Genomic DNA, 13985 nt, shown 5'->3' on the forward strand with positions numbered 1-13985 from the left:
TTAGGCTATCCCTGTCCATATAGGAGTGCAGCTGGGACGCCAGCTGAAGTTCATGGAAGGCACCAGAGAGGCTATGTGAGCCTCAAGTGATAGCAAAGGATCCAAGAGTGCTTCCAAGTGATGTACCCACTCTTTCAGAGGGAGTGTAGCCAACCCCCAACTCAGAAAGTCATCCAGGATACCATGGTCATTAGTATCAAAAGCTGCTGAGAGGTCAAGAAGAATTAAAAGGGACATATTTCCCCAGTCTCACTCCTGGCAGAAATCAGCATACAGGTTAGCCAAAGCAGTTTCTGTGCCAAAACTGTGCCTCAACCCTGATTGAAAAGGATCCAGAAAATCAGTTTCATTCAAGAGTGCCTGGATCTGGTCCATGACCACCCGTTCAAGAACGTTACCCAAGAAGGGAACATTGGCAACTAGCTGGTAATTACTTAGATTTTCCATATCCAGGGAAGGCTTCTTAAGGAGTGGTCTTACCACTGTTTCTATCAAGCAGGCAGGGACCACCGTATCTCACAAGGAGGCATATTCTGAATAGATACCACCAAAATAGACGACAGTCATTATATAGTGTTAAGAAGAAAACCCTTCCTACATTAATGTGCAGGAGGTACCATGTATTTCAGAAATGCTAGCAGAATTTTCACAGTAATATTTGAGGTGTAGTCGCTGGAACTGAAGTACTGGGCCTGAACTTTGCTCTTTGCAAACTATGGAAAGTAAGTGTGTCCAAAAAGGGATGTCCATGAGCTATGACTATCACAGTAGCAGGTAAGCACTGATGGAGCTGCTGGTCACATAAGTGGTCTGAACTGAACGGAAAGCCAGGATTGATGCTTCATTGCACCATTTTACTACATTGACAGTTGACTACTAGTAGAAATGAACACAATTAGCATGCTTATTGTCCTGTGGTAAATAAATGGGACGAAACAAACATGATTAGGCCAGCAGACACAAGGTCTCTGTGCAAGGCACACCCATAAGGAACCAAAGAGGTATGATTAGTGGCATCATTTAAAATGTAAGGAGTGAGTGAAATTGATGTTTCAGTAATATTCTGTGATGAATCATTAGGTACATTCCCTCAGACATTGCAATTTTGATAAATATCCCCCAGCGTAGAAATTTACATTTAAATTAACAGAGCTAAATCTGTCACCCTAACTCTAGAAAGCAAATCAGACATTGTGCTTGTATGTAGCAAGAGGACATGATGTAAACTGTTCATTAATAAATTCATTAGCTATGGGGAGAAATAGCATCTCTATAATAGGAATATAAATTTGGGTGAATCAACTTCAATGTATTCACTTGTACAAGTCCTGTTTAAATGGGTGGAAGCTTGTGCAGAAATTTCCAATGAATTACGTACATGTCCTTTGTGTGAAACCCATAAAGAAGAGATTGTTCTTAACATTGAATTCCACCCTGTATTTTTCAGGGCTGTAAATATTCTGGTTGTAAATTGTTTTAACTGGTATTAATATTGCATTTTTATATTGTTGCCGTATGGTGAAGGGCAGGAAAGAAATCTGATAAATAACAACAGCAACAGCCACTATGTTTAATTAATTTAATTTAGACAGGTGTTCATGCAGCACAAACCTTCACAGTTGTTGGAAAATGAAACTAATGGAGCAGTTGAAATGTGATGAGGGCAACTTGGGAAGAGGTGGCAAATAATATAAAGCCAGGACCTAAGCTGAACCTTGAATTATGCCTTTCATTGTTCTTACACAAATATTTTGGCCTCACTCTAAGAACATAGCCACAACATTTCCTTCTGTATCTCTACTAACAGCGCTGAGTCGTTGTCCCCCCCCCCGCCCCCGATTGTGTTTGTTTTCTTCCACTTCTGTTCATCTGCCTTTTCATTCTATTTGCACATCAAAGATCTGTAATGCAGCAGCTAATGGATGGTTAGCTGTTGTATCCAGCTTTCCATCTGGGATGATTTATGCAAAATGATATGATTAGAATCTGAAATCCTTTTGGTTTACAGTTGTTTTGCTTTATTGAGGTGAAATGGTATACACGGATATGGGATTTAAAGAATGAGTTTGTGTTTTTCTTTTATTATTTAAATGATGATTGCCAAGTTTTCTGCATAATCAAAATGCTTCATTTAGGCTTTGCATTGTTCATTCATTATGGCCTATTCCATGGTTTAGGTGGTCATCTGAACAGGGCTACAGTCCCTACAGAACAGTTCCATGTGTACACTATTTTTGTTTTTTATTTATAAAAATATTTCTAAACTGCTTTGTTAAAAGATGTCATGATGATGTGCAATAAACATTATAAAACTATAAAACATAGAACAAATGACCAACACAGAATCAAGTTAATTGTCTGAAAAGGCTTGGCAAAAAAAAAAAAAAATATTTTCAGTACAGGATGAAATATCAAAATTGTAAGTGTTTAAATAGGAACAGTGTTCTAAAGTACTGCTGCCATTGCACTTAAGGCCTTAGTTTGTGCAGAAACTAAACACTGAGACAATCAGTGCTTTTCTAGATAAGCTCAGTGATAGGACTGGTATGTAAGGGACAAATGGTCCTTAGAGTAACCTGCAATTAGCTGCAATTTCTAAACCAACCTAAAGGGTAGTCCCACATAGAGAGAACTGCAATGGTCCAAACTAGCAGATGCCAAGGCATGCACCACTGTGGCCAAACTATCCCTGTCCAGGAATGAGCATAGCTGGTGTACCAGCCAAAGCTGTAAGAAATCACTCTTAGCAACTGGGGACACTTCTGCCTCCAGTAATAGTGATGGCTCTAAGAGTAGTCCGAAGCTGCAGTGCAGCCCTGTCAAGAACAGGCATCCTGCTTATTTTCCAAACTTAGGAATGACTAACCCACGGGTTTCTGTCCTACTAGGATTGAGCTTCAGTTTCACTACATCTGACTAGATCTGCTAACCAGCCATTATTTAGCTTGCCTTGCAAGTAATATAATGTTCCAGCATGTAAACAGGTATCAGAGGAGTAAACACCAGTAACCTTCAGAATGGTCCTTACAAGAATGCTTTGAGATGGAGCTGTTATTTTCCATCCATGAGCTGTCAGGTGTATTTTATTTATTTATTGTTTAGGCTGTATCTCTGATCAATCATATTTATCTTCCTGGGTTCTTCCCAGGAATCCAGTATTTGTTTATCTATTTAAGTTAGCAATTATATATCTGAATTGGTTTATAGAGAACATTCTACTCCAAAGCAATTGCTAAATAGTCCAAACCAAACATAGGATCTCATTATCTGCCTCCCTCTCCCTCTGTCTGTACCAGGGTGATTTCATTTTTCTAAACAAATTCTGTCTCAACAACTTTGTTCTAAATTTGTGTCACTCCCTTTCTACAACTGGAAACACATTTGTTAGCAAGATCCAATAATGTTTTGTGTATATATGTCCATTAGCTTTGCTGAAAAACCCAGGGAATGGAACAATTTTCTGTACAATGTTTTCAGTGCCTTGCATAAAAATCATCATTTATGGATGATTATTTTCTTTTAACTTTTTAGCCACTTGGTTCTATTCCTGTAGTGTACCAATGCATAACTTTTTGTCTCAAGTCCTGAGTAATCGCTGTTGCTTCTGTTTCTTTGCCTTGCAGCTGATGTTCAATTTAATCATGAACATTTCTTCTTAATCCATGACACCTCACCTTAGACACTGACCTCCAATGCAGAGCAGACAAATGTCTCTTGACATTTTGAGTATATCATGTTGCCTGAATGCCCTTTTCCAATAACATGCTCGAATAATTAAAGGAAGCTGTGGGTTTTCTTCCTTTCTGTTGAACTTTTAGGTTTTGACTGTATTTTTTGCCCCACACCCAGAATGAAGACTTGATACACGGATTGGTTAAAGGTTATATTTATTGAAATATAACAAGGAAGACTTGTGCCAATACAAACAGAAGTGTAAGCTGGTATAACCTATGCTAGCAGGCAGAAAATCTTATGCTTGCAGCTAAGCACCAAACCGTCTCAGAGCAGCTCCATCACCCAAACTGAAGGGAGGCAAAAAACATATTCCCATAAAGGGAAACCATATGTGGATTGATTGACAGGTGCCAGCCACCCCCGCTGCTCAGCATTCAGAAGGTGGCACATATGAGGCTGCAAGACCACCATACCAAGCTGCCCCCCAAGCTGTTCAACAGTGGTGGTCCTTAGTGGAGTGCCCCCCACTCAACACTGTAAATCTGGTTACAGATGGAAGACCTGAATAATCAGTAAACAAATGTGCTGAAAACTGTGAAAATCAGAAATACCATATAAAATCAGAGTCTTCTGCAGTGAAGACATAGCCTTTCATACTTGGGATTTAGTTTTAAAGTACTTGTTGCAAGACTGACACCCATTAGTGTGATTAATGAGAAATATAGCCTCAGAGGAGAGGATGGATAGCCATGACATTGAGTGAATCAGCTTAGGAGGTATCACTGGGACAAAAATTAAATGGACTGAGACAGAAAATAATATTGAGACTAACAAATTTACTTATAGCCATATGGGAGCTTTAATCTTTGACATATACATAAGAATTCTTTGGCCACATAAATTTTTCAAAAAAATTTTTCTCAGTTTTTCTCTGGTTTATTTCAGGCTTGTTTTTCTATCACCTGTCAAAAATTGCATATCATTTTGGAGTGATATGCAGTGAGTTGCAACTCCTTTGTAATCCCTAGCACTGGTTTTGCTGATTCTGTACAAGATTAGATCCTACATTGAATTTTAAGTTATTAAAACCTTACTTTTTTTTAGGATAATCCTGTTAAATGCTAGGTCATATATGACTTCAGTATCCAGAGATCAAGACACAAGCTAATGCTTAGTGGTTTGCATGTGGGAGCCAGAGATAATATATGTGCTAGGATTACAGAAAAGACTAGTATTAGATGAGCTGAAATCAGTAAAGACACAAGTGTTGTCAAGGATAAGACAGTTGTTGGTGGAAGAGTCCATCTGGAAGAAAATGACAGTGGTGAGTGATGGACAGCTATGCAGAGTTGCTGTGATGCTGGATCACAGCACTACTAGATCAAGCCTGTAACCAAGATTGAGAAACGGAATCCACGTGGGTGTTCCAGCAATGAAGTCACTTGTTTAAACCCTACATTCTTAGCAAAATATGCCTCTGCGTTCTGAAGCACTAACACCACATCACCCAGGAGCAGCAAGCTTTTCAAGCTCTAAGTGTGATGCTTGTTTCTTAATTCAGTCAAATACAGTAGTGGTGCTATTATCTTTTACATTTCTGCCTTCAAATCTTGGGTTGAACAGATTTCCAAAATTGTGAATTGGGTGGCAACAAAATTCTACTGCTGTGTTCTTTCTCCCACTCTCAGCCTTTTGAGGCCTAGATCCATTTACTATGACAGCAAGAGGAAGTCCACAACCTAAAAAGGGACTGAATCCTTCTTCCTTCAGTTGTGGCAATGACAGTGCTCACTAGAAGGGAGAAGGGGGAAGCTTTGGAAAAAAATAAAGAAATATTTTTTTTCTCTTTTTTTCTTTCCTTTTTTTTTTTTTTTTTTTTTGCTTCCCCTCTCCTCCCAGTCCTAGGCCTTCACACATCCACTGCCAAAATCTCTATATTCCCATATTATTGGGCTTCTGCTGGTCCACATGTGCATAGAGTAAGTAATATGTCAACTGAAAATTCAAGAATACCTGATAAACATGGCTTCTAAGACCATCACCTACTGTTACATCTGAAAAGGAGCTGTCACACACAGTGCATCTGAGTTATGTGATGTGACAATATCTCCCAAAGTGGAAGTATTGGGAGGTAACTGGTAAAATCACAGAAGTGGGAAGAATGTGACCTTCCACACCCCATCTATGAAGATTAATTAAATGTGATGTTGAAAACCTGTGGATCAAGGTTTTGGTAGTGGGGGGGGGATGGAATAGCCAATAGTAAGGAGACAATTTGGGTTGTGACAAAAGCATAGGGGAGGGTTTAACTCTACATAGTATTCTTGATTAACCGCTTTCCTCCAAAGCTTCTATTGGTATCTAAATGAAGGCATACAGGTACCTGACCAAAAAGAAAAATTAGTTCCATTGTGCAGTTTCATCTTACATGTTTTCAGATTTTCTTTAAAAAAAATAAAAAATAGATTTTCCAAAATTATAGCAAAAACCACAAAGCAGAATGACACACAAAAACAGAAAGGAAAAGAAGAAGAATACATCAATGAATGAAAGAAAAAAAAGGAACAAAAAACAAATAAACAATAACAACAAACTTCTTCTGAGTTTCCTTGTAGTTAAAAGTAACAGCTTTCCAATATCATTATTAAACTAAAACAATTTCCAATTATAGTCCATCTTACTCACTTCTCTTAATATTCTAAATCCCATTTATTTAATTATAACTTAGTTTAATCCTAGGCCTATTTGTTTCTTTCAAGTAATTCCTAATTTTTTATATTACGATATTTATTCAAATAGTCCTTAAATTTCCTCCAGTCCTCTTGAAACTCCTCTTCTTTCTGGTCGCGGATTCTTCCAGTCAGGTCAGCTAGCTCCGAAAAGTTAATCATCTTCATCTGCCAATCTTCCACTGTTGGTAGTTCTTGTGTTTTCCAATTTTTAGCAAGTAATATTCGGGCGGCCGTTGTGGCATACAAAAATAATTTAACATCTTTCTTGGGCAATTCCAAACCTGTTATTCCAAGAAGAAAGGCCTCTGCTTTCTTAATAAATGTATATTTCAACATTTTTTTCAGTTCATTATAAATCATCTCCCAGAAGTCTTTTACCTTGGGACAAGTCCACCACATATGGGAAAAAGTACCTTCTTTTTCTTTACATTTCCAACAAAGGCTATCACTATTGTGAAAATCTTTGCTAGTTTTACAGGGGTCAAGTACCATCTATACATCATCTTCATAATATTTTCCTTTAACATTGTACATGCAGTGAACTTAACGCCTTTCTTCCATAGCCTCTCCCAATCCTCCATCATTATATTATGTCCCACATCTCTTGCCCAATCAATCATAACCGATTTAACTTGTTCATCCTTTGTATGCCACTCCAACAACAAATTATACATTTTAGACATATTCTTAACTTTAGTATCTAACAACTCCGTTTCCAATTTGTTTTTTTCTGTTGCAAAACCATTTCTCTTACCCATCTTATATAATTTATTAATTTGATAATATTGCAACCAATTCACTTTATCTTTAATTTGTTCAAATGGTTTTAATTTAAAACCTTCCTGATCCTCTAACAACAAATCTGAGTACCTCAACCATTTGTTTTCCATATTTAACTTTTTTGGGGCCTGTGCTTCCATTGGCGAAATCCATTTTGGTGTTTTTCTTACTAAGAGATCTTTATATCTAGTCCATGTTTTCAGATTTTCTAATGAAATATGTTGGTGCTTTGTTTGGTTTTTTCCCTTTGGAATAAAAAGGTCCATCACAGTAAAGAAGCTCTTTCAAAATAGCTTGCTAATTGAAATTATTAATGCAATAAGAAGAAGCTAATGATATCATTTTATGAAGGTCACTGACAACAGACACTGTTTAACTGTTACATTATGCCATTGAGCATCTGTTACTAATGATAAAGAGGTCTCAGCTGGGCTTCCAGATGTACTATGAGCTGTCTTCTGAGAGAGTTGCATTGATGTATTTAAATGGGTTTATTATTTACATGCTTGTCACTAGATTGAAAGGAAATTATCATCATAATGCAAGCTAGCTCACTATTTTCACCATGATTTTCCACTCCTTTTCAGAGCGCTTCAACGTTTACCTAATGCCTACACCAAATTTAGATATCTACGGAGAATGTACAATGCAGATTACACATGAAAACATCTATCTCTGGGATATACACAATGCTAAGGTGAAGCTGGTGATGTGGCCTCTCAGTTCTCTGAGAAGATATGGGCGGGACTCAACATGGTTCACTTTTGAATCTGGAAGGTAAGAGACAATTATGGAAATATAGTAAATAGATTGACTCATATGGAATAATGTTTTATTATTGCCATGGTGGGACATGAAGCATCAGTGGACATTTGTAAGAGAAGTTGTTATTTTTCTGTCTGGAATTTGATTTTTTTTTTTTTATTTCTTTTAATGAAAGAAGTTCTAAAGAAGTTCCAAACTTTCTTTGACTTTTCACATCAAGTATACATACCTGACAACTGAGCACCAGACTTCATGCACTTGATGAAGCAGAATTTAGTCCATGAAAGCTTGTCTTGCATCTAGTAAAAATGGAAGCGTGTCATCATGTAGGCCCTACTGGAGGATTTGTAGTGCCTCTTCACAATCTTGGATTTGCATTAAATCAGGGAGAGGGAGGGGAATCAAACTGAAGGCAGGTTGCACAACTGCAGTGGCCATGGCATGGAAGCCCATCCCTCCCTTTATTGTTTAAAACAGCTACTTCTCCCCCTATCATTGACCTTTCCTTTTCACTGTTCTCAAACATCTCCCTCTTCCTTTCCTTGCTGCCTCTTGTAAGAGAGATAAGGGGTCCAGAGCCCTGAAAATTCCATAGTGCCCTCACATAATGTATTTCACTCCTTGTACCATGTGTTATCTCCACCATGAAGCTCCAGATTCCATGTTTCTATTTAGAACATATATTTCATTAGGAAGCAAATGCCCATATATTTACAGCATCCGTCAGCTGAACTTCACCTTCTCTAACTGAACAGCCTGAACTTGCCATTAAGATTCTGTTTATCTTAAAGATACAGTAGCATATATGATCATGGGGTATGTGTGCAAAGGGGGACTGCAGAGGAAGAGAGAGGAGGGGACATGGAAATTGGAGATGTCTGTGTCCAAGGGAGAGTTGAGAAAAGGAAGGAGGAAAAAGGGAATGAAGGTGAAAATGCAGGTAAAGGTAAAGGGACCCCTGACAGTTAAATCCACTCACGAACAACTCTGGGGTTGCGGTGCTCATCTCACTTTACAGGCCGAGGGAGCTGGCATGTGTCCACTCCGCAGACAGTTTTTCCAGGTCATGTGGCCAGCATGACTAAGCCACTTCTGGTGCAACGGAACACTGACACCAGAGCAGTGCATGGAAACGCTGCTTACCTTCCTGCCGGAGTGGTACCTATTAATCTACTTGCACTTTTGGGGGTGCTTTCGAACTGCTAGGTTGGCAGGAGCTGGGACCGAGCAACGGGAGCTCACCCCATCGCAGGGATTTGAACTGCCGACCTTTTGATCGGCAAGCCCAAGGCTCAGTGGTTTAGACCACAGCGCCACCATGCAGAGGAAGGTGAAAAAAAAGGAGAAAGTAGGAGGCACAGGAATGAGAGTGAAAGTAGGGGTGTGAAAAGAGCTGCAGGATATGAGGTGATGGTGGTTTAATCACAGGGTGGAATGTGAAAAGAGTGCTTAGTAGTTGCAATGTGTGGGGAAGAAGAAGCAGGAGGTTGCCATAATAAATTTGTTATAAAGTTGCAATAGGACTGCTTGTTGTTTTTGCTGCAACACAGCTACCCTCTGGGAGTTCTGACACATAAATACAGTAAATACAGAAAACTCCATTAGTCTGTGTGCTTTCAAACTTAGCAAAGGGTATTGTACTTGCCATAATAAAATGGGATGAAGCATAAGACATTTCAGGTTGATGAATAAGCAAGCATGCTTAAGTTGGCAGCAGACATAAATTCTACATGTTGTAGTTGTGGTTTTGAACACACATTATCTATGCTGACAATGCAGCAAATGTGTGTCAGTTATCCATATTTAGGGGAAGAGAGAAGAGCCGCATGCTTGTTTTGAGCCTAGAAGATGTGATGCCAAATGGTAAAAACCCCTTTCACGCATTTAAAACATTTATAATAAACTTTTGAGGAATGCAGCATGTTGGTGGCAGATTTGACCGTCACCACAGATGCATTAATTAGAATGTATGTGGACAACCCACGTGTCCAGCCGTGGAGTATTCTTTGCAAAGGAGCTGCAAACCCTTTTGCATCTGCATACGTAGGCCCTCTACAGACATTATAATTAACATGCTTAGGTCAGGGTCAGACTCTTCAGTCCATATTTTAAATGCCTAAAATGAGCTTTTTCAGAACATAACTGCTCAAGAGCAGGAATCAGTTGTGTTATTTGGTCTTCCCACTGAGTGTGTCTAATGGTTTCATTACCAAGAAGGGAAGGGAAGGATGATAAAAACCTAAAAATAGGCACAAGAATATAAATTGCAGTTCCCAAGCCATGAACTTTTTCGTATCGCAATTGGTGTGCCTGAAGTCAGTGTGCTTTAGCTCATAAAGATTCAGCTAAAACTTTTGTGAATGATAGAATCTGAGAAACTCGACTGTTAACAAGAGCCAAAAATATTAGAGCAACCAGTAGCATAAGTAAGGGTTATCATGCTCAAGTTGAGGAATACCTACTTAAGTTTTCAAAAAAATAAAAAATAAAAAAAAACTTACAACAATTTGTCATAGACTTTTATCTTTCCAATTTGTCACTTTTGCTCAGGAATTGCTTGTTCAGGAATGTATTGCTTTGTTCTGGAATTTATCACATGGTAGCAGCTGTTTCAAACATTCCTGGTGTCAACAGAACTCGTTGGTGACCTTGGGGCAGTCACTCTCTCTCAGCCTAACCTACCTCACAGGGCTATGCTGAGGATTAATTGGGGTAAAGAGAACCATGTACACAACTTTGAGCTCCGTTGAGTAAAAGGTGGCATATAGAAGTAATAAATAAATAAGAATTGACTTTATCACCCATCTCTAGCAATATCTAATATGTGTCATGCTCAAAACAAACCTATAAAAAGGAATGGAGATGACTTTTTGAGATTCCTGCATTGTACCTTCCAACTCTACAATTCTGTCATTCTATAAACTAGCAGCAGCTTCAAGTGGCATTGCCACATAAACTGTGGGCATTTGCATACGTCCATGCAGAGTATGTAACCAGATGCTGGTGATGAGCTTTCAGTCTTATAGCTGTCCATGGTGCTGATAAAAGGAATCTCCCAAATGATGAAAACTCTATAGTGTCAGATTTAGCTTGGCCCTGATTATGGTGTGTGTGTGTGTGTGTGTGTGTGTGTGTGTGGCTATTGTAAGTTTCTTGCTGTGGACTGGCAACTATGTTAAATTGTATAAAGTAATAGTTTTAAGTAGTACAGACAGATAAGCAAAGATTAGAGTAACCCTTCTGTTTTACCATTTAAGCAAAATGTGACATTAGCTCTAGGGATAACATTCAGGAGTAATACACAATCCTTCTTAAGCTCCAGAATCAATGTGTGAAAAGAGGCAGAGGAGACATATGTGAGCATGGGGACTTTTTTAGTCTTCAGAAGGGACCTCTGTATATGTACATAAATGTAGTAGGTTTTGTGAAACTGTTGGCTGTTGACATCCAGGATAAATGAGGATTGAAATAATGAGCCTGTCTTGCTCAGCATTAGGCTTTGGAGAGAAAGACCGAAATAACATCTTTATTTTGAGGTTTGTTGAGTGTAATTTGCTTTACATTCAAGGTCTCTTTGCTATATTAAAAACAAATGTTTCCTAGATCCGATTGAGATTGTTTATTGTGATTTGTTGCCATATTGGCTCAGGTTATTTCCTTGAATCACCTTGGTATAGAAAACAATGTTTGCTCATACACTTCACTTGCAATGTAAAATAAATTGGAATACTGTAGAGAGAAATGCAGGGAGGATCAAGCTTTGGAACCAGGAGTTGCAATAATTTAACTGTATGGTTTTTAAGCAACAGTAAATGGCAAGAAGTAAAATTTCAAAGTCTTATTTAACAGCACTGTATCAATTATTGCTATGAATGTTTGTCAGGTAAACTCTTGAATATGGAGCTTTGGTTCAACATTTGCAGTCATGATGTTGACGCACCTTGTTTTGATGACAAGCATGCCCAAACATTTTCTTTTCTTTTTTTATAAATATTTATTAAGGTTTTTAAATATAAATGCACACATAATAAACAATCTTACTTCTTTCACAACAAATTCATCACTTCTTTGGACTCCCTCACGTCTCCCGCTCCCATTTACATCGTTAAAAAAAAATTTTTTTCCAAACAAATTATCAACTTGTTTACAATCTCATGTCCACTCATTCACATATAATCTAGTGCTTCTTCCCAAAAAATTTTATATTTTCTTTAGTCTCACTTATCATCAAATTTAAATCTAGTTTAGTGGTGACCAGCTTTTTATAATCTAGCATCCTTCTTAACATTCAACCAAATTACAATGTTTTTGTAGATACATCTTGAATTTCTCCCAGTCTTCCTCCAACTTCTCTTCTCCCAGATCACGGATTCTGCCGGTCATGCCCAAACATTTTCTGTTCCATTTCATGATAGGCAAGCTTGATATTATTTCATTTCAGTGGTTCAGAGCTTGGTTTGGAGGTAGTGATACTGCTTTCAGGTGGTGGTAAATGTGTAATGTTATATGTACATCCATATGGGATAATTTGTGCATAGTTCTTCAGTTAACAAGTCCTAGTATTTCCCTCCCTCTGTCCCCTGCAGAATACCCCATATGGTTGGCATCTGCTAGGTGGAAAAACTAGAGGAATGAGCAGACAGTGCTGGCTGACATCCTTAACTGGACCTCAGGGACTTAAAGGCCTAGACTGCAAAACCAGGGTCGTGAGACTGTTAGGGCCCTGCTGTGATCAGCTGCTTTGGGAATTAGAGCCATGGCTAAAGGCAGGGCAGGTTGAATGATAAGTTTATGCATGACATAAAAGGATTGACTCTCCGTGGGCATCCATCTTCTGCTGTGTGCAGTCAGTATCTTGAGATTGCCACTCTTGAAAGTCAGACAGCTGCTGATATCTGATAGCACAGTTGGCATAATATATAGGGAAGTTTTTAAACGATTGCTTTTTCCATTTACCCTAGGCAGCACATCCGCAGAAGACTAATGACATATCTAGATAAGTGGTTGTACTCCTCTCTGTTATCATGTTCTGATGAAGGTTAGAAATGTTAAAAATAAATAAAAATAGATAAATTGGTTTCTTTTGCCTTGTAAAGAAAAAGGAGTGGAAAGGAGTACAACATATATATTCCAGCAAAAAAGAAACTGAAACAGATGAAAAATATAAGTAATGGGAAAAGATAATCACAACTTTTTCCCCAAGGTGGACCAAGAACTAAAGATGTCATTTCAGTACCATAAACATTTAATGCAGTATGTTCACTTTTAAACTTGCTGTGTTATCATATACAGGTAGGTAGCCGTGTTGGTCTGCCATAGTCAAAACAAAATAAAAAAATTCCTTCCGGTAGCACCTTAAAGACCAACTAAGTTAGTTCTTGGTATGAGCTTTCGTGTGCATGCACACTTCTTCAGATACCATATGTGTTATCATATTTACCACATTTCCTCCTACAATCCTACAGAGAAAATTTAGCGTTCAAGTTCACCTAGCAGAGAAAATTTAGCGTTCAAGTTAAGCTAAATTCTGCCCTAGCATATAGCCATGCTCTGGTCTGTAGGGCCACAGGTTACAACCAGGTCACAAACAGATTGCAACTTGTGATAATTGAGCTGAAGCCAAGTAATTATGCCTGGGCAGGAGAGTGAGGATGAAAGGACAAGCCAGTCAGTAGGACCAAATAACTACCAAAGGATACAGGAACATGCCAAAGCTCAGGGAAAATGTGATACTTTGGCTTAGTGGATTCACTGTCTGGCATGAATGGGTGGTGTCAGCTAGCCAGCTGCATGCGTTGCTGCACTTAGCAGAGAAACACTCCCGGCAGCCAGCCATAAATTCCTTTCTTTATTTCCTTCTGACAAGATTACATGCAGAATAAACAAAGCGACCCCTCTCCCTCGAGACCAACAGAGCCAAAGGCTCAGCCCCTTCCGTTTTCCCCTGTGGTGTGGATCCCCCTCTCTCTGAAGCACCCCTTCCTCCCCAGACTCACTATCCTCTTCTCTGTCTTCTGAGGAGGACTCAGTACT

General features: G+C 38.6%; 1 protein-coding gene across 1 annotated transcript in view; it reads left to right on the forward strand.

Annotated features, from left to right (window-relative positions):
- DOK6 (docking protein 6) overlaps positions 1-13985 on the forward strand; it is a 174618-nt gene that overhangs the window by 118823 nt on the left and 41810 nt on the right. The window contains exon 5 of the mRNA XM_081875125.1: positions 7775-7964. Coding sequence (XP_081731251.1) covers positions 7775-7964 — 190 coding nt within the window. The remainder of the gene's footprint in view (positions 1-7774; positions 7965-13985) is intronic.

This window comes from Podarcis erhardii (genome assembly GCF_964252035.2).
Source record: "Podarcis erhardii genome assembly, chromosome: 8".
NCBI classification, from domain to species: domain Eukaryota; kingdom Metazoa; phylum Chordata; class Lepidosauria; order Squamata; family Lacertidae; genus Podarcis; species Podarcis erhardii.